The 23,485-nt window shown below is 38.0% G+C and overlaps 1 protein-coding gene across 2 annotated transcripts; it reads right to left on the reverse strand.

Annotated features, from left to right (window-relative positions):
* Window positions 1-138: 138 nt before the first annotated feature.
* On the reverse strand, window positions 139-23,485 carry LOC126839495 (transmembrane protease serine 9-like). 2 transcript variants are annotated; one of them, XM_050574833.1, is made up of 8 exons: window positions 23,122-23,485; window positions 19,899-20,890; window positions 14,314-14,550; window positions 9,021-9,109; window positions 7,590-7,675; window positions 6,709-6,983; window positions 4,046-4,203; window positions 139-996 (listed from the first exon to the last, which is right to left on the reverse strand). In XM_050574833.1, exons 1-8 carry the CDS (start codon window positions 23,148-23,150, stop codon window positions 835-837), a joined length of 2,028 nt encoding a protein of 675 aa, XP_050430790.1. In that variant the 5' UTR covers window positions 23,151-23,485; the 3' UTR covers window positions 139-834. The 2 variants fall into 2 exon arrangements, with proteins under 2 accessions (XP_050430790.1, XP_050430791.1); XM_050574834.1 differs by lacking the exon at window positions 14,314-14,550 and having other exon boundaries at window positions 23,122-23,483.

A 23,485-nucleotide genomic window follows, 5' to 3' on the forward strand; every position in this document is an offset into this window, starting at 1 on the left:
CTTTTAAAGGTCAGTGTCGAAGAACTTGGCCTGTGGCCGTCCCTGAACATAGTTTTCTCACAAAATAATTAAACTCTTTGCGATGAATATAGATCTAATATATAAATATATTTATATTTATTTATAGTAATTACACGCTATTTATTACAGCCACATTGTGAGTTTATACAATTAAAAATAATAATAATAATAATAATGATTACTATGTATAATAATAATAATAGATATTCGTACTATACATGTTTTTACACGGTAACAATATAATATTATAGTATATATATATATATATACGGAACGTCACGGGGAGGTGCGGCGGCCGCGGTAATTTTTTTGAGATTAAATAAAAAAATAATTTAAGTAGAATTTACGCGCGAACCGCCGTTTATACACACCATTAAATACACATACATTTGTTTATTTTTTTTTTTTAAATACACACATAGGCAAGTACAATACAATACAGGATATTATGAACATATAAGTACATATTTTTTTAAAAGTACTATATTGCACGGTACGATGAAATGGGAAGGAAACATTTTTTTGAGGCGATACTCGACATATATAATAATAATTTAATAAAACGTTTTTTAAAAATTTTTTTTAACAAATTCAACGTTTCGGTTCGTCTTGGTCGTTTTCTCGATGGTTTACGACACACGCGACCGAGTGACTAACAATAAATAATAATAATAATAATATTACCTACGACCTCGTTTGATGACGTTTTTTTTATAGGCCTACCTTTTAGCATTTTGCATATTATTCAGATGGTATAATATGTTGTGTGTGTGTGTAAATTGTCGATTTCCTTGCAGCAGCAGTCGTCGTGCCCTATTGAGAGTTGATGATGTAGGATATCCAGTCCACGGTCATGGCCACCCTGTGGTAGATACCGGGTTGACCGCGCTGCGCACAAGAGTACCCTGCCGACACTATGCCGATCAGATACCAACGGCCGGTCTTCTCCAACATCAGAGGTCCGCCAGAATCGCCCTGTACACAACAATTGCACACATACCGTGTTAATACATATGTTATTGGCTTGTGTCGAAAAAAAAGCCCAGTTAATCGCTTAGACTCGGGCGTGGCAAGTGGTGTGGAGAGGAGCTAATCCGGACAGCACTTACCTAGACCAACTGAAAAAACTAAAGCAGTGGTTCTGACATGGACTTTAGGAGGAACGTAGAGAAGGTATTGTTTTTTAATTTTGGTCATGGATACTAGAATAGAACTAAAATACATCCATGTTGGGTTAGGCTAAATCCACCCGTATTTTAACTACAGATCTTATTTTGATTTTGTGTTAGCTTTTAATGACGAACAAATGTAAACAAACGAATAATTTGTTTGTTATAATAATTATTCTGCAAAAAATGCCTTTGTGTGACTAAAAAAAGATGTCATAAAGTGAGAAAATGTTTATCTTTTGGCAGCAATAATGGCAATGCAGTTTTAAATAATACATAGTCTAATTTAAAAAAAAAAAAATAGGAAAATAGTAAAAACTACAATAACGTTTTTTTATATAACAATATGATGACTTTTATATTTTATATATTATTATTTATAGGTGCATATGTGTATGCATATATAACAATCTGTTATCTAATGCACTGTTACGATGATAAAATCGACGGTTTTCGGACATGAGAACTAAATGTGAAAACTAAGAACAACTATTCAAATTACAACATTACAATACAAAATGTGTCTTAAGTGTTAGGACCATTGTGCACACCAATGCATAACGCCGTCGCCAGTGTGATAGTTTCTCCAAAGTTGAAAATAATTTAAAACTGTTTATTTTCACTGTTATTTTAATAGTAGGTACTTGACGGAGTAATTATTTTGGAATGTCGATAAAACGAAAAAATGCTCATTTTGGTGACACACAATAATTATACTCGACTCTTGAGTGTTTATTAAAGCACACGAACAAGCTGAAGTTAAGTTGAAATTTCAATTGTTACTTAATCAGAAATCATATACAATGTAGATATAGATTTTTAGGTTACTAGTAATCAGAAATTTTCCTAATTTACAAGGGTTATAACAGTGTAGTTCCTCTTGAAAGCGCACGCTAGATTTATGTCCGTCCGGTTCCTTAAGTGCAGGTATATAGGTTCAATTTGGAATGATTACAGCCTTAAAAATCATAATAAGTTTCTGTGCCAAAATTGATTACAGTAAAAAATAATAATAGCTACAGTTTGCAATGTGACCTATGGTGTTTTAATAAATAAAATAAAAAAACCTACCAAGACAAAGGTAATTTCGTTAGTGTCCATATCCAGGTAATTGGATAATCGCGTCATAGTTCTTTGAAAAAAAAATGTCGACAATCGATTTTTTTCAACAATACAAGTTCGGTTTTAACGAAAATCCTGTATTATTATTATTATTATTATCTGGTTCCTTTCACCGTTCGGAAACTGATTAAATGCGTTGCACAAACTTAATTTTGGTCGTTTTGTGTTATGGATTTATTATCGCAGCAAAAAGGGTCAAGGAGATGTAGGTACATAATAATAATAATATGCAATTTGATCGGCAACAAATTATCAGCAAACGAAACGTGCGAATAGGAGACAATAAATCCGATAATGGTATTAGGCATACATATTTTTATTTCTAAATCGAAAATAAAAAATAAAAAAGATCATCTCCGGTTAAAGCACGGCCTTTCGTGCTTTCCTAATCTCACATCTATTACACACTGCACTTGTCATAGCTGTCGAACCGTAAACTTTCTCATTCCGTTCAAATAACACATAAATGTTCTTTAAACGTTCTATTCTGTTTCGACTGGAGCGCACCAGTAAATATTATTATCAGTGCCCACAACAATGGTATTATTCCATTGGAACGTTCTCCTAAATTAATACTATTAATCATTTTCAGAAAATTAAAAATATTAGTTAGAGTATTTTTTTGCCAAAAACATAGGTGTAAATAATTAATGAAAATTACAAAAAAAAATAACCAACTCAATAAAAGTCTAAAAGTTTTAAATGACAATGCCCTAAATTTTTTCAGCTCCTCCCAAAAGTGTTTTTCCGTTGCACTTAACGAATATTAATTTTGTAAGCCGCCTAACGTGCAATTGTCTAAGAAAATATAACATTTGTATTCACCCTACGTTTGTACTTAGCTAAATTATCAGATAACTGCCAGTTTTTTACACGAAGTAAACAAAAAATGGTTTATTATAACTTGTACATTCGAGGTTTTCTTTATTTGAAAACAATCTTGAAAAAGTAATTTTTATGTAGAGCAAAAAATGTGTAATTATTTTCAAATAATAGAAATGGGTTAATAGAATATTTAAATTTTAACTCAATTACTTTTTAGATACTAAACAATAATTTGTACTGTGTCGTAAATTTGTTTAAAAAAATAGTCTTTTAGCCTATTATTTTTTTATGCTTTTTTTATATTACTATTGTTTTTATTGGTCGGTCTATTTTGTATTCATGTTATGTTTTCCTATGCCGATGCTATATTATAATACCTATATAACGTTATGCTAACAACAAGAGACCGGATTTGTACGTTGTGATGTTTTAAACATAATATTTCGACGTTAATGAATATTTCATACACAATACGTGACACACTTTGGAAATTTTCCTTTTATTTCTAACATAAAACCCCTAAAAAATTAAGAACAATAAAGACAAAGCACCGTTGGTTTTTAATTTTCCCTCGAAAAAAAAGGAAATATCCAAAAGTGGGCCTAAACAAATGACAGTTAGTCACTTTTCGCACCATCCCAAATGAAAGGGCTAATGATGTGTTTACTTTTTTTGGTTTCTTTGGAAAATCATTAGTTCTTAGTGATATCCGGTTTGGAACGCAGATTCCCGGAACAGGCATTTCCTGTGCGTTTCCCAGGAACGGGTGTCCTAGTCGGGATTGAGATGCCTCATTAACAGCCTTATGTCTCCGTAAGAACTGTCACACGGAGTGGGAATGCCCGGGAATTCCCAAGAAATCATGGATTTGAACGCCGTAAGGGTGTGAACAACATTGTAGCACTCACTTGACACGAATCTTTGGACCCTTCTCTGTAACCGGCGCACATCATCTCGTCGTATATGATGACGTTTATGCCGTTGGACTTGTGCCACCGTTCGCACTGTCTGTTGTCGATGATGGGTACGTCGACGGCTTGCAAGGTCTTCGGCCTCAACCTGGATCCTGCGAACAAAAAATGTGGGAAAACACACAAAACTGTACTCGACAAAAATTTAGCGTAACACATTATTGACAACATCCCGCCGCAACAACCCACATTCGCTCCTCTTCTAGGGGCACGTCTTAATCCGAACCAAGAGCGGATGATGTCATAAATTATCGCTGATTAACGTTCGATTAAGCAACGTATGACTTAAGTACACACACACACACACACACACCGACACGATAAATCTGTTCTGAAAACCTGATATTTCTCATTCGGGCAACAGCACAGCTATTATAACGGTGCTCGAAGTCAGGTTCTCCACATGTGCTACCGGTTATTCGCGGGGAAAACCGTGTAGGTCGCAGGTAATTTATTACTATAATATTAAGTATACGGCAGCAGATTTAGTGTAATTTTATAGTAGATAATAATAATATTAGAATGTATACATATATATGTATATTATTATTATAATCTTCCAACGTCATCGCCGGTACCGTTGCAAGCGAAAACTAGCGGCACGCCGAATCACGATTAAACGTTTTAGAAAATTATAAAAAATATATATATATAATAAAAACATTAAATCGAAAGTACGACTATTATTGTTTTTTTTTTCCTTCCCTCCTTTCTTGCCGCGGTCGCGTGATGCTCGTCTACTACCGAATGCCCATTAAACGCCGTCGTTTTATAAACAATTTAAAATTTTACCGCCGCAGTTGAGTATTAATAATGATAAACATTAAATTTAACAACGTTATTAGGTGTACTACAGACCTCGAATAGAATATTATCATTACTTATAATTTGATAATACTGTTGTAATGTGCAGATGTGCTTGGCCGGGGAATCGTTTGAATTCGAAAGTCCGTTTGTCGAGGCATTATTGTAAGCATCGTCCGAAACAACAAGAACCACAAGAAGGACGGTAATGGTATATAATTTCTATACAAATCACACGGCTCGACTCTTGACCGTTTCCAGATACAAAGCTGACCGGACGGACAAACGGTGTGTTAGCAATTATTGTTGTTACAATTTGATCGAGAATTCGCAAGAGAGTAGATGCCTTGAAGGAGATGTGTAATAAAGTTTGATCGGCTGAGGTAGATCGATGTAACAGGCGTTTAAAGATAACAAAGTGTCATTTGAATAAAACTGTAATCGATGCAATGAAAGGACTAATTTAAATGAGAATACTGAGATTGGCGTGTGAAGTGACTATAATTGGCATAGACAGTAAAATTATTAGGTTAGGTGCTTGGGAGGTAATAGATTGAGCTGGTGTGAGTCTAATGAAAGAAGGGAGAAAAATAATGAAATAGTTAAGAGTTCGTATAACGCTTGCCTAATATTCTATTAATAATTCTATGAAAAGAATGGTGTGAATTCAAATTGAATCATACTAAATAGCTGACCAAATACATTTTTAGTTTTTTAATTGACTCAAGTTACCTTTAGTAGTAATTTTAATTAAGATAATATCTTTTAACTTGTCTCATCCGATATTGCTAATCGCTAATTCCTGAAATTTAAAGACTCTAATTTAAGTTCATATCATCATGCTCAGCTTTTAACCACTAACTGTCTATGCGGATTAGGTTAATTCCAAGTAAAATCTCAAAATTTCACTACTATTTGGCCAATTCAAGACAAACCGCTGCCTGTGATTGTATTTACACGCTGAGCCATGTTGCTGGGTAGAAACTGTCACAGATGTATGTATAATGCGGTACCGGAGTTTAACGGATGATTTCACAATTGCTCTCGATAGCATGTGATTTTAATTAACGGTTAGCGACGTCCGCAATGAGTCTACCATAGACTCTTCGGCCAAACGTTTACACGGCACCTTTCCTATTGCCGAGTAGTTTTTTTCGCCATTTGTTTTTCTCTCTCTTCCCAAAACGTGTACGGCCGCACTTAAACCGGAGAAAACCAACTCCGTCTTTGCCAAACTCCGAACACGACCAGTCTTAGACTGTGCGCGAAAACCCAGCAGACCGAGTTCAACGACTCAAACGTCATAACCGGGGAGGCATTCACTGCATGCATTCACACATTCACAAAATATCATATCTGTTAGTTCCATGTCATCGTTCGGACAATGGCGCTTTGAATGCGGTTTTTATTGATTTCGGGGACGATCGCCGACACGGTTTTTACCACCGTGTACGGCCAAGAGGAAGTGACAATCTAAATGTATAACCGAAATCCCACACATCATAACGGTGCGGTGCGCTGTTTACCCACGACCTTTTAGTCAATCGAGGCAGTAGCTGACCGGTAGTAGCGCGAGGTCACCCGAAAATTGGATCTAAAACGGTAGTGGAACTTTAAAAACTATTGAATTTGGATGCCAGAAAATTGTCTATTTAAATCCTCGTCACATTTAATCCGTTCTCTGGTTGCCTCCATTGCTCGGTACTCTCCAAACGCCTCGGTGCAAATAGGTCCCTGCGTTCTGATTCAACTCTTAAACTGGTCTATATCATGATCGAAATCAATTGAAAACTTACCGGCTTGTAGAGCGCCCCATCCGGCGGCCCATCCGTACTGGCCAAGGAAGTCTTCTCCCTTGTCCGGCAAGCATATGGGCGCTATGTGGGGCATGTACTGCACTGGTCGGTCCAACTTGAGCACGGCCACGTCGAAACGGTCGGCTTGCGGTGTGAACTTGAAAAACGGATGAACGCTGATTTTCCTCACGCCAAACGTGTAAGCCGGCAGTGGTTCTACGGCCGAGTTGATAACGTAATCGCCCAGCGTTACTTGAACTTGTCGTGCCGACGCCCTGTCAATGTCAACAATGAATTTCATAAGAAAACCGCATAGCAACTGACTCACTAGACAGTTCAGTAACGATTCAATAGACAGTGAAAACGACAGAAGTGGTTTAGTGCATTAGAGACAAGACGAAGGACATTCTTGGAGCCAGTTTGACGACCCTGGAGGGAACAAACTAAACTGTCCTAAGCCTAAAAGTTCTCGGCGAAACTGCTTGACAGATGTGTGTTACATCTTTGTAAGCTTAAAAAAAACCTATACCGAACAAATCCCCCTCTCGCATTTTTGGAGCATTTGTTTTCGAATATATTTTCACCAAAATTATAGATCTCATTAGGCGGATTGGATCGAATCTGAAGAAAGAAAATCACTCGTATTCGACGATTACACCCTCTCTTCTGGGTTAGATCTCACAATCAGTCAGTCATAGCTGGGCCAACTTTAATTTAACATTATTGATGGTTCGTTGGAATGCGTTTTTTCTCAATATAATAATATCGTGTTCAAACAGATTCATATTTTAAATACAGCATCAACCGAACAACGCCCCACTCTGTTTTTTGAAGTTTAAAAATATATTATATAAAAAATATGATTTAATTTCGACGTTTACCTCGCCACGCAATGTCCGGCCGTAACCACGTGGTATCTGTTCACCAAAGAACCGCCGCAACGACTAGAACCGATGCGAATGTAAGCCTGTAAAAAAAAAAAAAAATATATATCAAATAAATACCTAGTAAATGCATAAAATCAATTAGTACTCCAGGATGACAAAAAAAAAAAAAAAAAATAAGAAGAAAATTGACAAGTGAAAATCGCATTCGAGCAATGTCGTTGTTGGATTTGTCGTGGCCGGTAGAGAAACTAAACGGGGAAAACCCAGCGACGGAAATGGAATAACAATAATAGTTTATAGTTATCCAATTTTGGGAACACCGACTGTGACCCACGGATAATCCCGTTAGCTACTTTGTTTATATTGTAATATTTTTTTGGGAGATTATACAAATCGCACCGACGATTATACCATTTCAAAACCAACGTCGGCCATTATTATGTTGTCAACGGGTTATAGACGACCGGATTAGGTCACAAGCTTAACCGTAAACCGCAGGCGGAGTCGTTGCTAAATATAATTCGCATTTCTTTTCATCGGCCATGTGCCACAGTTGATTGTTGACAGATTTGCACGGCCCACGCTGTCTTTAACGAGTCGTTATACAAATAGTGATATTTTCGCGAGGGAATCAAATAAAAGACTACCAAAATTGGGTCGGCGAGGTCTTAAGTATTTAGGAAATTTAATGGTCGACCAATTGTACAATATTATAAAAACAGTGCTAAATTTAACTGAGAAAAACTTATTGAAATTTGCAAGTCGTTCAATTCATTTTAAGTTGTATATTGTGTACATTTATGTTTTCTCTATTTTTCAAGCGGAAAGAATGAATTTCTTTCAAATGTAAACCTAATGAAGTACGCTTTGGAAATTATTTGTCATGTAGAGAGAACTAGAAGAAAAAAGTCTATCGGGCGATTATCGACTCAAAAAATATTTAAAACAGTTATTGTATTTTTGAATACATTTTTGTTTCTATTATTTTACAACGATATAAAGTTTCTAAATATTAGCCTATCTCGATATTTTTCTAGAGCCCTACACAAATTAAATACTTCAATGGTAACGCATATGTATTCCATTGGCTTTTTAAATTGAGAATAATAAATATCAACAGGTAAAAATTTGGAATTATAAAGACATTTTTATTGTGTTTAAAAGCGTGTGTTGATCCTACAAAAAATAAAAATTAAGTTGGTTTTTTTTCTTCAAAAATAGCGTTCCGTAGTTTAAATTTGGAAAATATCTACGTTATTTGTACGTTGGTTTTTTTTTATTTGAAAAGGGGAGAATTTTTTTAATTGTTTCACCAATAAAAGTACCTTACAGGTACGATTTGTGATCTTAAGACTTGCTCGATATGAATCAGACCAGACACATGTGTGTAGTAAATAAGGAATAAAAGAAACCTTTGGCGTTTACCTGCCAAGGAAAACTGCCGAATCCAGCTTCGTCGCCACCGACAATTCTCCTTTGCGCTCCTTGTTGCTTGACCACGGACACTCCACAACCTAAATAACATGGACACAACGATTACTCAACTACTCCAATACTATGTGTACACAAATAAATCTGATATATATATTTATCAAATGTTAAAAACGCAAAATTGTCGGGCCAAAAATGGTCGACAAAGTTTGCAAGGATCGATTAGCGTGGTAAAAAAGAAATGCAATATATAAAGCGTGGAACACAACAAAATGTGTTTACATAACTTGTCTCAGAATTACAATTGCGACGTCAGTGATAATTTAGAATTGAATAAATAAATATATATTTAAGATTACGACGGTAGTCTTTGAATCGTTTAAATCTACATCCGTTGCAGCATCGCATCCGTAATTCTGAGACGTGCGCGATGATGGGTTGTTAAGGTGCTCTACGGTTTTATGATGATAATCATAAATTACAGCTACGTGTGATGTATTATTTATATATATACATGTACAAACGGCGAAATAAGAAAACTATTTTGGGTTTTATAACAGCTATTTGTTCAGAAAAAAAAATACAAGTGCACCGAAACCAATGTCATGATTAAACGCCGCACTAACAGCAGAGCCCAGACTTGTTGCGCGGCGGTCTGACAGGATATTTTCATTTTTTAAATACATATTCAGATACATGTTAGTCGGGAGATAGTTTCTGATTGATCCTAGAAGCCGAGCAAAGCTAAAACACACAGTAACCGACACTTGGAAAATGATAGTCTAAAGTCAGCTACTTTTATGGATAAGGTGCCACTGTAGCATACTATTGGTAGCACTGTAACAGATTTAACGCGTTATCAAAACGTCGGTTACTGTGTTTTAGCTTGGGTAGGTTGTGTTTTTTTCTTACACGTTAGGAGACAACATAAGATGTCCGGACGAAACACATTAAAGAAATGCATTACCAACTGACTCGGCGAAAACGACGGCGGGCACCGATGCCGAAAAATAATAATAACAATTATATATATTTTTTTTTTTCGGGAAATTTCACTAGAAATTACACGCAACCGGATAGAAGGCGGCGATTGTTGAATCATCGGTTTTGAAGAACCGACGGGTTACGTAAGACGCTCGACGATTTCAATATATTATTATTATTATATTAATTCTTAGACAACGATTATTGTCATTGGCAAGAATTGGGGAGAGACTCGGATAATATAAGATTTGGTTGCGGACTCAAGGTTGCCAAGGACACAAAGACAAGGCCGAATGCTTCCTAACCGATATCCTGCGGTCGATCGATCGGTCCCAGATGAGACCGTTGGATAACACAATGTCTGCCGTGTGTAGATTAATGTAATATATTATTACTGTTATACACGATGATGACGATGACTAACCGACACCAGGTAGGTAGGCAAAACCGTATTGGCGACTTTCTCCGGGTTCGAAGACGACTCTCCCGCGCGGTCCGGCAATAAACCGTGCACGCGAATCCTATTCTTCGTCGAAGACCGCCGGCGGTGAACAGATATAATATTATGTACATCAAGAATAACCGAAAAAATAAATAAAATACCTTCTCAGCCAACGCATCGCAGCCGAAAAAAAAATACATCTACACCGGTTTCCGAAAGATCTTCGACGATAATACACTATGCAGGGCTCATCCCGAACCGTGCCCGTTATCTTCTGGTTCTACATTATATTATACACACATACTATTGTGATAGGCGTATCATGGTGTAGTAGCTCGCCATCTAAGATAATTTAGAAATCGGCTTAGGTCGGGTTAGGTATGCAAATCAACCGGCAACAATAAATTAGCAATGAACATTTTCGAATCGTCGACCGCGCTTAAGGTGCAAACTATTCTTTCATTTAGCTTATTTGCTCGAGGCCACAAATGCAAATGATTTAATTACATGATTTAATTTAAGCAAAAAGTCCTTATAATTTAGCCTTTGCTTTCATCGTATTATGAACTCGACCAAACTCTAACTATGTAAATCCTATAAAAACGCTCAAATAAACAATTTCACCTAGACTCGTTAAAAAAAAACAAGCTTTTTACGCAAAATTATTACAACCGCTAAACCCGTTTAGGCTCTTGTCGAGTAGTTTGCTGTTTGTAAACCTGATGAATCATTTAAAGCTTAAATACTAATCCAGTTCGTTGTGAAATTCAGAAACATAATATAAAAATAGCGTTTCGTTACAAAAATAATATCCAAATCGAGTATGTCACTTCACTTAAATGGCCAACGTTTGAAAACGTTATTCAAAACTTAAGTAACGAAATTTGAAAATGTACACCGATATTTTGTTATTGTGGCTTGTGCAGCAAAAATTGTTGGCCATCTACGCGACTGTGATGCACACCTTAAAGATGTCGGAGAGGCTGGAATTTCCACAACTGTTTGATTAGACTTGTCCAGAGATTGGCAACATAGTCATCCGGCCAAACGTGTGTCATACTATAACAGTATCTTTCTCGAAAACTGCCATTTCTTCACCTTGAACATGTCCTGTGCTTCTTGACTAAAACGGTCAATCTCTAACTGTCTTAGTTCCTTCTTGCTTTTATCGATCCATCTTTCTATCGGTCCTATTTGGCCCTTCTTATGTGACCAAGCCAACATAGTCTCTTGTATCAAATGTCAGCTATTATGTTTGGTTCTCTTTCATCTTTATGGGTTGTAAGTCCCGTTTCACACGCGTACATTATCGCTGGTCTTGCTAAATTCTCGATTAAGTCGATAGGGATTTAGATTACATTTATCCGGAGAGCGCGTTTTTCTACGTTTCCAGTTTCCTGCTGTAACGAATGATATTTTATAGATCACTGTGTGTATTGTATTGGTTATAACCCCTTCCTTTAACCGTCTGGACCGCGTAACGGTAACCGTCGTCGGATCCGCAACCATTCATATACGGGTCGTCTCTTCTTTTATGCCGTCAAGATCATTTTCTTTCGCATCGATACACACACATGTGGCGAAAGTAGTGTGCAGAAACGCGTTACGCAATGGATGTCAAATTGTATTATATTATTTTATTTATGTTACTTCTTCTCAATTTTGCACTCTCATCGGTCAGCGGGAATCGATCACCGCAGAGTGTTTTCCCTGTCACTGACGGACACCGAAAATAATAACTTGGAGCCACTTGGAATATGTGAAAACACCAGTTGAGTTGAAAACTAATCCAAAAATGTAACCAGTCAGGTTAAGTGCGATTTGTCAAGGCGTTAGATTTTGTAAAAAAATAATTCAACTCTTAATTTACAACACTTCCGGTGAATTCGGTATATATTTATGTGTTTGGTTTAAATAAAAAAAAAAACACGTTGGAAATCATTATCGGTATTATCTGATCGGCAACCGGTCTTAACCGAGTAGTCGAACAATGTGCAACTAATAAAAAGTAAAAAAAATATATTATATTGAAAGCTGGCGCCACAGGTTTGGCGGCGGCCTGAACAAGAAATAGCGGACAAATCACTTTCGTCGAAAACGCCTCGAAGCCGATATTTGTGGCTAACAGCTATGAATTATCATATTCATGCATTGATTTGTTGACAGCAATTTTTGTAACATGCAAAAATTAACGTCCAAAAACCGGCAAGGTATGGTATGGTCAGGGTTAGAAAGTTTGGGCTGCACCGAGACAGTGTGTAATATTCAAAGACATCAAAACGTTTTTAATGAGAAAAAGTCTACCGACAAGAATGTCCCGTGAACGGAGTTGGGCATTATTTAATAAAATATACAAGTATGAAATCTTTTAAGACGTTTTATTACCGCAGCCGGTATTAAAATCCAATGGAAAATTTGTTCTCAACTCTGACCGAGACAGAGATCCGGATCGATGGTGGACCCAGACACAAACAACGCTATAAAAACTAAACGAATAAATAAATTATTATGAAGGCATAACTTATTCGAAAAACCGTTTTCTCGGTACCAGAGACTGGAGCCAAATGCGTGTTCAAGAAAACAATAATTGTCCACGATTCGTTAACCGGCAATGATTTATATAATTGGCATAAACGGAAGAGCAATTGGCAAACAAATAATAATAATAATCTTATTATAGTTGTAATAAAACCGACGAAGCGAACACCGGCTGTTAGTATTATATTCTTGTTCTTTGGGTATATTGCTTTTTATTATTATTTATTTCTAAGAGTGAAAGGCATTTATGTTATGAGCTCTATTTTTTGTTTGCACAAAATACACTAAATAATAATAACAATAATTATCAACGATAACAATTTAATCTAAACGTTGAGGTATTTTTTTATAAACTAGTTGAAACCCTAACCTAACCCAACCAAACCTAACCTGACATATGGTTATGTCTACCACTATTGATGTATTTCACCCGGCCTAACCTAGTCGGACCTGACCTAACCTACCCCTTCGCCTTAAGCGCTATTTTTTTACTTAAACATTTCTTTTCTTTTACATCATTCGAAAGCGACAAAAACATATAAAAATTTAAACCCGTCACACCGGTACTTTTTTTATTTAGTCCAACTGTAGTAATGATATTATATTATATTATTATATAGTCTTCCATGCATTGAAGACCTCTCGGTTACTAGACGGTCGGTAACAACCGGATAATAATATAACAACAAAGAGAAGTTTGGTTAGTAAGTATGTATATATATATATATATATTATTAGCGTTGGTGGGTTAATATAGTTTTTTTTTTTTTAGTGTATAAGAGTATATATGTATAGTAAATTACAGAAGGTCGAAACGGTATGCAAGAGTCGTATAGTGTTATGAAGTCATCCGTTAGTATGTAGGTAATGTAAATTGATTATATTATTTTTAACATAATAGTGTTATTGTTAATACAGTGTGGATCATCTAACGGATTCGACCGGCATGACCCACACTGTCGCAGAGGGGTGAGTGTACAAAGCGTTAGACGATAGGACGATAATAGTATAATATAGTATTTTTGTTGCAAGGAGAAAATATTATTATAATGACGAGTCGTCGGTAGAGAGAGGTACATTGCGTGGGTTAAATGTAAAACTTGTGTGTGTATGTATATAATATATTTATTATAGTTTATACGCGCTCCGTCCGGCGAGAGAACGACGCTGCGCAGTGCAACGCCAAAACGCGTCGCTCCTGTCTGCGCAGGCGCATACGACTGGAACGCGTTTTGGTTTCTGCGCACTGCCCCGTTCTCCGGCTAGACAGAGTGCGTACGGACGGTATTTTTTTTTTTTTTGTTTTTTTTTTTTGGGACTTACTGGGATCGTTAGTCACTGGCCCGTAGTCGACCGGTACCGGCGACGCTCTGTTAACATTGATAGCGAAATTGTCGTTCGTCTTGCCGGAATTCCGGTCGCAACAGACGTACAGGAAGCCGCCGCAAGTGGTCTCTATGTACCCGGATGCCATCCAGCAACTGAGCAAGAACTCGCAGCTTCCTGTAGGGCACAACTTGTTGCGTTTGCTTTCGGTGCCGTCCAAGTCGGCCCATTCATCTGCGAACACACCATTCACACACCGTCTGTTCAGCATCATCATCATCATCATCATCAGTTCAGTTCGGTTAAGTTAAGTAAGTTTCACACCCCCCCCCCCCCCCGGGGCAAGGGAAACCATTCAAAGAGCCGTGTTAGGCCGATTAAAACCGATTCGCATTTCGTCGCTTAAGATGCCACACCTGATATCAAATCAAGTTGGCCACACTGTTTTGCGCGGTGTATCGACTGGTGGGCTCAGTATCGGGTAATCGGGTCATAAAGACAATCTTGTATTAATTAAGACCATCTTGGACAAAGAATACAACAAAACCGTACTGGAGTTTTCCCAAACAAATTTCACCTAACCTGGCTTGACGTCTCGTGTGACGTTTAAAAGAGATCAAGAACAACTGGACGGGTTACACAAACAGGTGGGCGGTTCGCTTGGACAAAAATTGATTTACTTCTGTTATGAGTCAAAAAGAATTAAGTAACCCAACTGTTTATATTAGGGACACAATAAAATAAAATTGCCCAACTGTTTGTAGTAAACATTAATAATAATTAAACGCTCGTTTGTCACTGGTAGATTCTCCCTTGATTTTTTTTATTATTTATTAATTTTGCTTTTTACCCCTAACTTCTAACCACAGACGACGTCCAAGACCGTCTTTAGGTCAGGACCTTTGCAGGGTAACCACAATTATTATTATTACTATCCCCTCATTCCCAATTCGAGGTCAAGTCGTATGTCAGTGTACAATTTTTTTTTTATCGTGTGTAAAATTTTTAATTTTTTATTGTTAAATGTAAGTTTATTTAGTGTACTATACTAGTGTTTGTCAGTCAACGGCGGCGAGGGTAGGTAATAAGTGCACATTATTGTAAACCTTAATAAGTCTGAAGTAGTGGCAGCGTAGGAGATGACCATCGTTTTGTATGGTCTAAATAACTAAGCAACGTTCACAGTAAAATTGTACCTTTACCTTATTTTGCCAATCAAGATAAGGATGGATTCCTTTTGGCACAACAAAAAAAAGGACAGTGGATACAATTACTAAAGAGGTCTCATAATTGAAATAAAATAGATGTTTTAAAAAGGTGCTGACAAGTTTTAACTTTTTTCAAAATAACTACTAAATTTAGCTAACATGACTAATTAAAAAAATATTCATTAGTCGGTTTCTAGCTATCATATTTATTTTTTGAAACTTTTTGATTAGTTTACAAACCAAAAAAATGTCAAGTTTATTTTCCGTATATAAAAAAAAAAGGTTCCGAATAAAAATATGTAAAATTGGTTATGATGCCATTACGTTTGTGATAAAAAAATAATAATATTATTGTAAAATGATTACCTCCTAAAGTTAAAAATTATCTAATCAAAAATATGTATCTTCTAAACTAGAAAAAAAACCCAGCTTAGTATTGAAACCACTTAAGACTTAGCCCCTCAAAACGTTCTCAGCCTTGCATATTATATTTCAGGAAATCTTATGATGAAAAATAAAACATTTACAAATTTGTCGACTACTCGAGTTGTGTGTATTTATTTTTGTTTTTTTTTTTGTCAAAGTTCTGTTTTGGTGGAAAAACCGTGACGTCAGTCGATTACAAAACGCTTAGACGTTCTGCTGGCCTAAGTATATAATATTGCCTCATTTTTCGGTCTGGAGAAATGGTTTGAAAACAGTCCAAGACAGAGTGATTTATCTGCGTCTCGCACGACAGCCGAGCAACGGTCGGTGACACGACAAATACCACTGATTCCCTTGTCTCCCAAGTCGTCCAGGTCTTTCTGACCCTTCCCGGCCTATCCTTTGTGTGCACATGTGGTACACGACACACACACACACACGAGGGGAGCATAACAATATTACTAATCTTGTTGTTATTATTATTCTTGGTCCAAAGGTGTGTGTGTGTGTAATCATAGAGTGCACGCTGCGGGACGACCGTCGCGTTGACAAAAGGATTTTTTTAAGTGTTTTTTGGAATTCCAAGGTCACTGTACTACCCATTCACCTGTTTGGGGTCAAAAATCCCGTCTACGTGCCGTCCTAATCACACACGAGGGAGTTTATTTTTTTTATTATTCTGTTTTGTTTAACAAAAAAAAAAAAAAAAACCTTTGGCCGCCCGAAGGTCTGTTACCCCGAGTGGAGCACAGCCGTTGTTTCCAATGCCCGGTTTTTTTTTTTTTACATATTATAACACAACACGGGAGGTTCGAAAACCACCCCAACCCGTTTGTGGATGTACCCAAACGCACACGTGTGTAATTACACCGCGATGATGTGTATCAACACTGGCCGAGAGATAATAGAGATTTACACCGACTACAACACTAATAACAATAATAACGACAACAATGAGAGATCGTTAAACGATACGTGTTGCACCGGCCAGACACAATGACTTAACTCGGCCAAACGGTCTACATGAATTTCCAACGAAATAACACAATACATAGAGACGTGCATAATATACAGTGACAAGAGGAGACAACGCCATATGAGTGTAAGAAATTGAATTTAAAAGAGCCGGACGAACGGTTTGACAGTTAAGGTTGTGAGTTCTAAAGAAAAGTTACCCCGAGTCCGGTTAATACCAGTCGGCGGTTAACGGATGTGGTCAAGTCGACGGTCAAGTCGATGGTGTTATCGAAACTGAAAAAATATATGTCAATAAGCTAAGCCAAGAAGAAGAATTTTGAGCTTTTAAAACTGCTTTTCACCAGAATTGGATAACACGAGGCCCGAGGGAGTATGTCGAAGACATATTTTAAAGCATTTTGTTGTTTGAAAAAAAAAAAATATATATTTTATTTTAATACAGCGAACAAATTTGAACTATTATTCTGATAGTTTTGTTATGTCTTTGGACCGTTTTGTAATCTCATATTTAAACGTCAATGGATTAAAACTACTGAAAATACGAGCCCATATACCTCAGAGATAAGACCGACTTTGATGTTTTGTCAAACCACTTACCACCCTGAACAAACCTGACCAAACCTAACCTAACCAAACCAAACCAGACCTAACCAAACCTAACCAAACCTAACCTAACCTAACCAAACCTAACCAAACTTAACCAAACCTAACCAAACCTGACCAAACCTAACCTAACCAAACCTAACACCACCTGAACAGATGTAAGTTAACCTCCCCGAAACCAACATAAACTAACCTACAGTAATATCAGCTTTTGTTAAACCTAACTTAACTATATTATTTTCATTCGAAACCTCTCCAAAGTGCACAATAACATGATATTGTCTGTTGCGTTTTATTGGATTTAGTCAAAACACCATTTCGCTTCGATCCTCTAAGCCGTTTTCCTAATCTAAACTAAGCTATCCGGTACGGTTAAACTCAAAGCCCGGACATGACTAACAACAACGACAGATGTACAATAAACGAAAACGCATTTTTTTTTTTTTTAAAACTCGAGGTCGCATAAACAAACAAAATTTGCCTCTTCAAATCGACGGACTCGAAATGAGAACAGTAATAACTTATTAGACTTATCCCAGACCAACTAGGTTTTTTTGAACTTAACCGCGTTTATGCTGATGACAAACCAAACATACGACTGAACCTGACACCAGCGAAAAGGCGAGCGGCAGTGTGACCACAACGGAGAAATTAAATTTCTCCAGTACCGTGTGATGGAAAACTTATTTTGCCATATCAGTTTATCATATCATGTTGTCCTATGCAATTTAAAATGCATGTACTCATCTGTTTTGTACTGTGGTCACACTGTCGATCGCCTTGTTGATTACTACTATGATGTGAGGCGCTCAGATGCCAAACCGATAAACTCCATTATTTTTTTTTCAAATTGCCAATAATAGCACACGGTTGGATTACAAAAGTGTACAATTTTCAGCGGCCATGATAAATAAAATTCCATTGTTAAATTTTTCACCGCTAGAGTGCGCCAAGTACATTGGCAAAATTGTACTTACATACATTGTTTCAAATAACTTGAACTGCATGCGTCCAGGACATTTTTTCATTTTATCGAGTTAATCAATTTGGCTTCTGAGCGCCTCGTGTGTTACTTGCGATATTAATGTATAAGGAATATTATATGGTTTTTGTGTGTTAATTTTTTTTTATTATTAAAGTGTAACAGCAGAGATCCTCGACCGCGGTCCGAACGGGACAGCAATATCCGCGGTCGTGAATGCTCGGCTTTGGTCGGGCACCGTCGCCGGCAATCGTGGCGCATAAACGGTTTTTTATGTATATATATTTTTTTCTAAACGGAGAAGCGAAAGCGAAAACGGGAAATCGACCGTGCGCGCCAATTTAGGTATTCTTTTTTTATTTTTTTTTCCCCATACCTTGTATACAACTGTTGTGTATAAAATACATATATTATTATCATGGTACAATCCACCACGTGTTGGGTTCACAATACTCGTTTATCGATTAAACAACAACAATAATAATAATAATAATTGAAAAGTAAACAACCATTTTATTATTAAATTGTTGTGTAATAAAAAAAAAAAAATTGTAAAAATAAACGCCAAGAAATCCGACCAACAACGGGATAAACCGGTAAAACGTACCAGTATGTATATAATTGATCATGTTATTAGGTAATGCACTCGGACGAGTTTCACCGAATAGTCAAATGCAATCGCGTTGAGTGGAGTCAAAAAGTAGTCTTTAAATATTGTGTACTGTCAACAATACACTTAAAATGGCGGCTGGAAGAAAAACTCTAAATTTTGTTTTTTTTTTGCGAGGAATTCCCATTGTGATTTTAATGTAATATTTGTGTTCAATGGAAATTTTTGTCAAGAACCAATACATTTCATGTCGCAGAATCACTCAGGTCTAAGATATTACCCGAAATAAAAAATAAATTATCTAACTATCAAAGAAACGCGTTGCAAGTTTTTTCCCGCCGTCATTTAAAATTAACCGGATACATTTTGGTCTGAAAGACTATTTATTGTGCAAAATATACAATAAATATTTCAAAACAAAACATGTGTTGGATATTTTCGAGTTTTAAGCAGCGTACATTTTTTTGGGGTAAATATTTAAACGTCCACACCGAAAGTGCATTGCAAAAAGTTTCAGAAAATGCATATCATAACCCGAGGTTTGTGTTTCTTTAGAACCAATTTTTTTTTTAATAAAAAACCTTACCCTATTGACTTTTTTTGAAGTATGCATAAACTTAATAAAACGTATATTTTTAAAGAAAAAAACCGCGTTGGACTTTTTTTTTGTAAACTCTTCTTATTTGACTCCACTATGTTAGTATTCTTTTGGTTTTTATTAAAAAGGCGGGAAAATTGGGTTTTTACTTATTTTTCCATGAGAATGTCCGCTTACCTTTGATGCCGTCGTCGGCCGGCGATACCAGTAAGTCTTGGAGTCCGTTGGGTCCACCGCCGCCGTTGCCGTACGGCGCTTGCAGGGTGCCGGTGTCCACGGGATCCCGAAACACGAGCCTGGGACTCCTAGGACCCATGGCCGGCACGGGAGCGACGGGATGATGGTAAGCGTACGGCGACTGGGGGCCGGGCCCGATAACCGGCGGTCCGGACGGCGCCCATCCGTTGTACGAGGGTGCCGGTTGCGGGGGCGGCGGGGCGTCGTGCGTGGGCGGAAACCTCAAGTACCGGCGCCGGAAGTCGGCGTTCCGGTCCCACGCGGTCACACCCATGTGGTACTGCGACGGGTCGGGCTGCCCGTAGTACCGGTACCGGTGACGGCGCCGGTAAGCTGCGGCGGCGGCGGCCATGTCGGCCTGGTGGTACGCCCGGGCGGACGGCGACGGGAACGCGACGGAAGTGGACCGCCGGAACCGCTTCAGCCGGTAGGCGTGCAACTTACCGCCGGCCGCGTACGCCTTGAGTACCGCGAACTTGGACTTGGACGACGGCCGGTCGTGGTTGCGCTTGTTCCGGGTCTTGGACGCGCCGCCGCAGTTCTTGCACGTGGCGGGCACCGGTGGCGGCGACAGCACGCTGGACGTGTAATTGCCGCCGGCGACGGCCGTCGACTCGGCCGCCGTCATGTTCCACAGCGGGTTGTCCACGTACTGCCAGTCTTCCACGTGCTCGTCGAACTTGCTCGGTTTGCCGACGTACGTTTCGTTGGCGGCCGACAGCGCGTAGTCCGCGTCCGTCGTCCACAACGTCACGGCGGCCGACGACGAGGTTTCGGTGATGGCCACGATGGCGGTGGACGCGACGGTCGTCGTAGTGGACGCCGTGGTGGTGGTGGTGGTCGTCGTCGTGGTCGTATCGTTGGACGCTTCCTCAGACCCGGCACAATCGTGGACCGACATGGCCAACATCAACACCAACACCGGCAACCATCTGCAAAACCAACAGAGGCCAATATAATATTGCATAGTTCATTTCTTTTTTTGAGTTTAAGTTAGTAAAATTTTAGCGGTAACGAACAAGATTAAGACGATGCTGTTCGTCCGGGGGGAACAGGATTCGACCTAATACGTTATAATAATATAGTCTCATTAGCCTCGCTTAGAGGAGAGCGGCAAACATTGATTAATTGCTTTCATTTGTCGAAAACCTATTCCTGCATTTCTTCTACAGACAACACAAGCGCATGTCGTCCACAGGTGTGAATTCTTCGCCTTTATGTGTTCGACACTGAAAGATGAGGTCGGATGCGCGCGATTTCTCTCGTGTGATGTTATTAATTGACATTTTCTCGACACTAATAAATAACAGCCGAATATTGCCGTCGAAACGCGCTCATTAAAAAATTAAGGTTTGTTTATGCAATAACTTGTTTTAAACGGTTACAATCAACCCGATTGCGATGTCGTTTGTCGTTGTTTCAATGAATATTGCCAACAAGATTAGGGTTGAGTGAAAAACGGATGTATTATTCAAAGGAAAAAAAAAAATAGACTCCTCGTCGAGGCGCTGTTGGATCCAATCGGTTACCTACTTAATATAATAGTAATATGATTTGTATTATTGAAAAAAATAATATATTATACATAGTAATTAACGTTGCCGCTGCGCGTTTCTTTAAGACTTTGTCGACGACAACGCAGCAGGTGGAAAACTGTAAGTAATTTTTTTTGCCATCCGAACCGTTACGATTTTATATTATGAAAACCAAAGAGGAAACCGCTACCTGTCGCCGCCGCTGCTGTTGTTACTACTACTATTGTGTGTGTGTGTGTGTGTGTGTACTATTGTAGGTTTTCTCCGGGCGAATTACTTTCGAACAGGGGAATTACCATCCGCATAATAAGATTATGGAAAAAAAACACACACACGCAGTGATCAGACCGGTAAAAAAAAAAAATTCACAATAAAAAACGACCCGCAAGAAAACGGTAAGCAACGGAATGATGATGAAATACTTGAACTTGTAAGAGTCCTTCAATCAAGTCGAACGGCACAACCGATTGAGCAAGCCAAGTACAACCGAACGCTACCTTATCTCCAGCCCATCCCGACCTAACCCAATAAGACACTGAAAAACGGATAGGATTCGGTTGTTTTATAACTGTGGTAAATTTTTTTTTTTACTCTAAATTTTCACAATTGGAGATTGCAGTGTGTGTGTGTGTGTGGGTTGTTCTGCGACGGATTTTCTATTTCCTCGGCGGGCCAGAGAAAGTAATCCGCCGCGTGCGCCTTTTTATAAGGAAACGAGGAAATAAAACGTGAACGGGCCATAAAAACGTCCGGTCGAAACGTTTTTTTACAACTGTAATATTATTATTATATTATATTATATTATGCTCAGAAATAATATAGAATAATAATGTATAATAGAATAGAATATCTGGGCGAAAAACAATATGAACCGACACCGGCTGGCCGGGTTAAGTGTTGTGTACGAGATGCAAAAACCCGTTGCCAAAATACTCGAGAACCTAACCCGATGGGAAACCATCAATTTCAAAAAAATCTAATCAAAATTTTTTGGATTCGCGTTTTGTCGCGCAGTACTTAAAATAAAATATATATTAAAAAAATGTATCAAAATATGACTTTTAAAATTAAAACTATTCAAATTATTGAAATTCATCATTTTATTTGTCAAACAACTTTTCTACCAATTTTTTATTTATTCTTAAAAATAGTCTTGGGTTACCGACGGTCAAACAAGCAGCTGTAATATATTTCCAATCGGTTGATCAAGTGATGTTTCGTTATCTTATTAATCCTCAATAGTAAAAAAAATATATTAAAACACAACAAAGACAGTTTTGATATTAAAAACGCCTAACTTTAAACTCTTGTTCGTAATTTGGTGTAATCACACAAATAAAATAATTAAAAAAAAAAACTATTTAAATAAAAACCATGCTAAAGTAGTTTTAATTGTTTTTTTTAGTTGAAAATCAATGCCAATTAATTTATACTAAAAAAGTAGTTGTACCTCCAGTTTGTCGAATCATCGACATTCTTAGTTTTTCTTAAACGGGTTGTCTCGAGAGGACGGTTTGGGTGGTTTTTCACTGTTTTAGTAGGTACTTTTTCCATTTTTTCGAGGGGGGGGGGGTAAGGGTGGAGTTAAGGTTTTTTTTGGCAATTTTTATTTTACAATATTAATGTACCTGGGTCGATGGCGGCACGTCGGCAGCATGGTCGGACGAGGGTGTGTTTTGACGAGCGCTGAGTCCGCACCTGAACTTCGCCGCGGTAAGTAAGTAAAACCCTTCGGGTAAGTAAGCAAGCAACCCTCGGCCGGGTCGAACAATAATAGTGATAATAATAATAATAATTAAAACACTACAATAATCGTGTGCGGCGTCAAAGCGACAACGGCGGCGTCGCGGTGGTGACGGGCGAAGCACTGTTGCGGGCCAGCATCGCGGCGCGGGCGGTCGGATCGGACTGGACTCTCTCGGGGACGGAATCCGTCGACGGAACAACAACAACACGACAACAACAACGCCGCAAGAATAACAACAACGGGCC

The sequence above is a fragment of the Adelges cooleyi genome, unplaced genomic scaffold, assembly GCF_023614345.1.
Source record: "Adelges cooleyi isolate 19-005CV unplaced genomic scaffold, UGA_ACOO_1.1 ACOO_flye_CR_arks_rails_tigmint_CR_PRNA_306, whole genome shotgun sequence".
Taxonomy (NCBI): Eukaryota; Metazoa; Arthropoda; class Insecta; order Hemiptera; family Adelgidae; genus Adelges; species Adelges cooleyi.

What these genes read in the sequence shown, in the direction of transcription:
- LOC126839495 (XM_050574833.1), bottom strand. Translation starts at nt 23,150, where the DNA reads ATGCTGCCGACGTGCCGCCATCGACCCAG. An exon ending in GGCCGACGACGGCATCAAAG is followed by an intron (nt 14,551 to 19,898) that starts GTAAGCGGACAT and finishes GTGTGTTCGCAG; the next exon opens with ATGAATGGGCCGACTTGGAC. An exon ending in GCCGGACATTGCGTGGCGAG is followed by an intron (nt 6,984 to 7,589) that starts GTAAACGTCGAA and finishes TGACATTGACAG; the next exon opens with GGCGTCGGCACGACAAGTTC.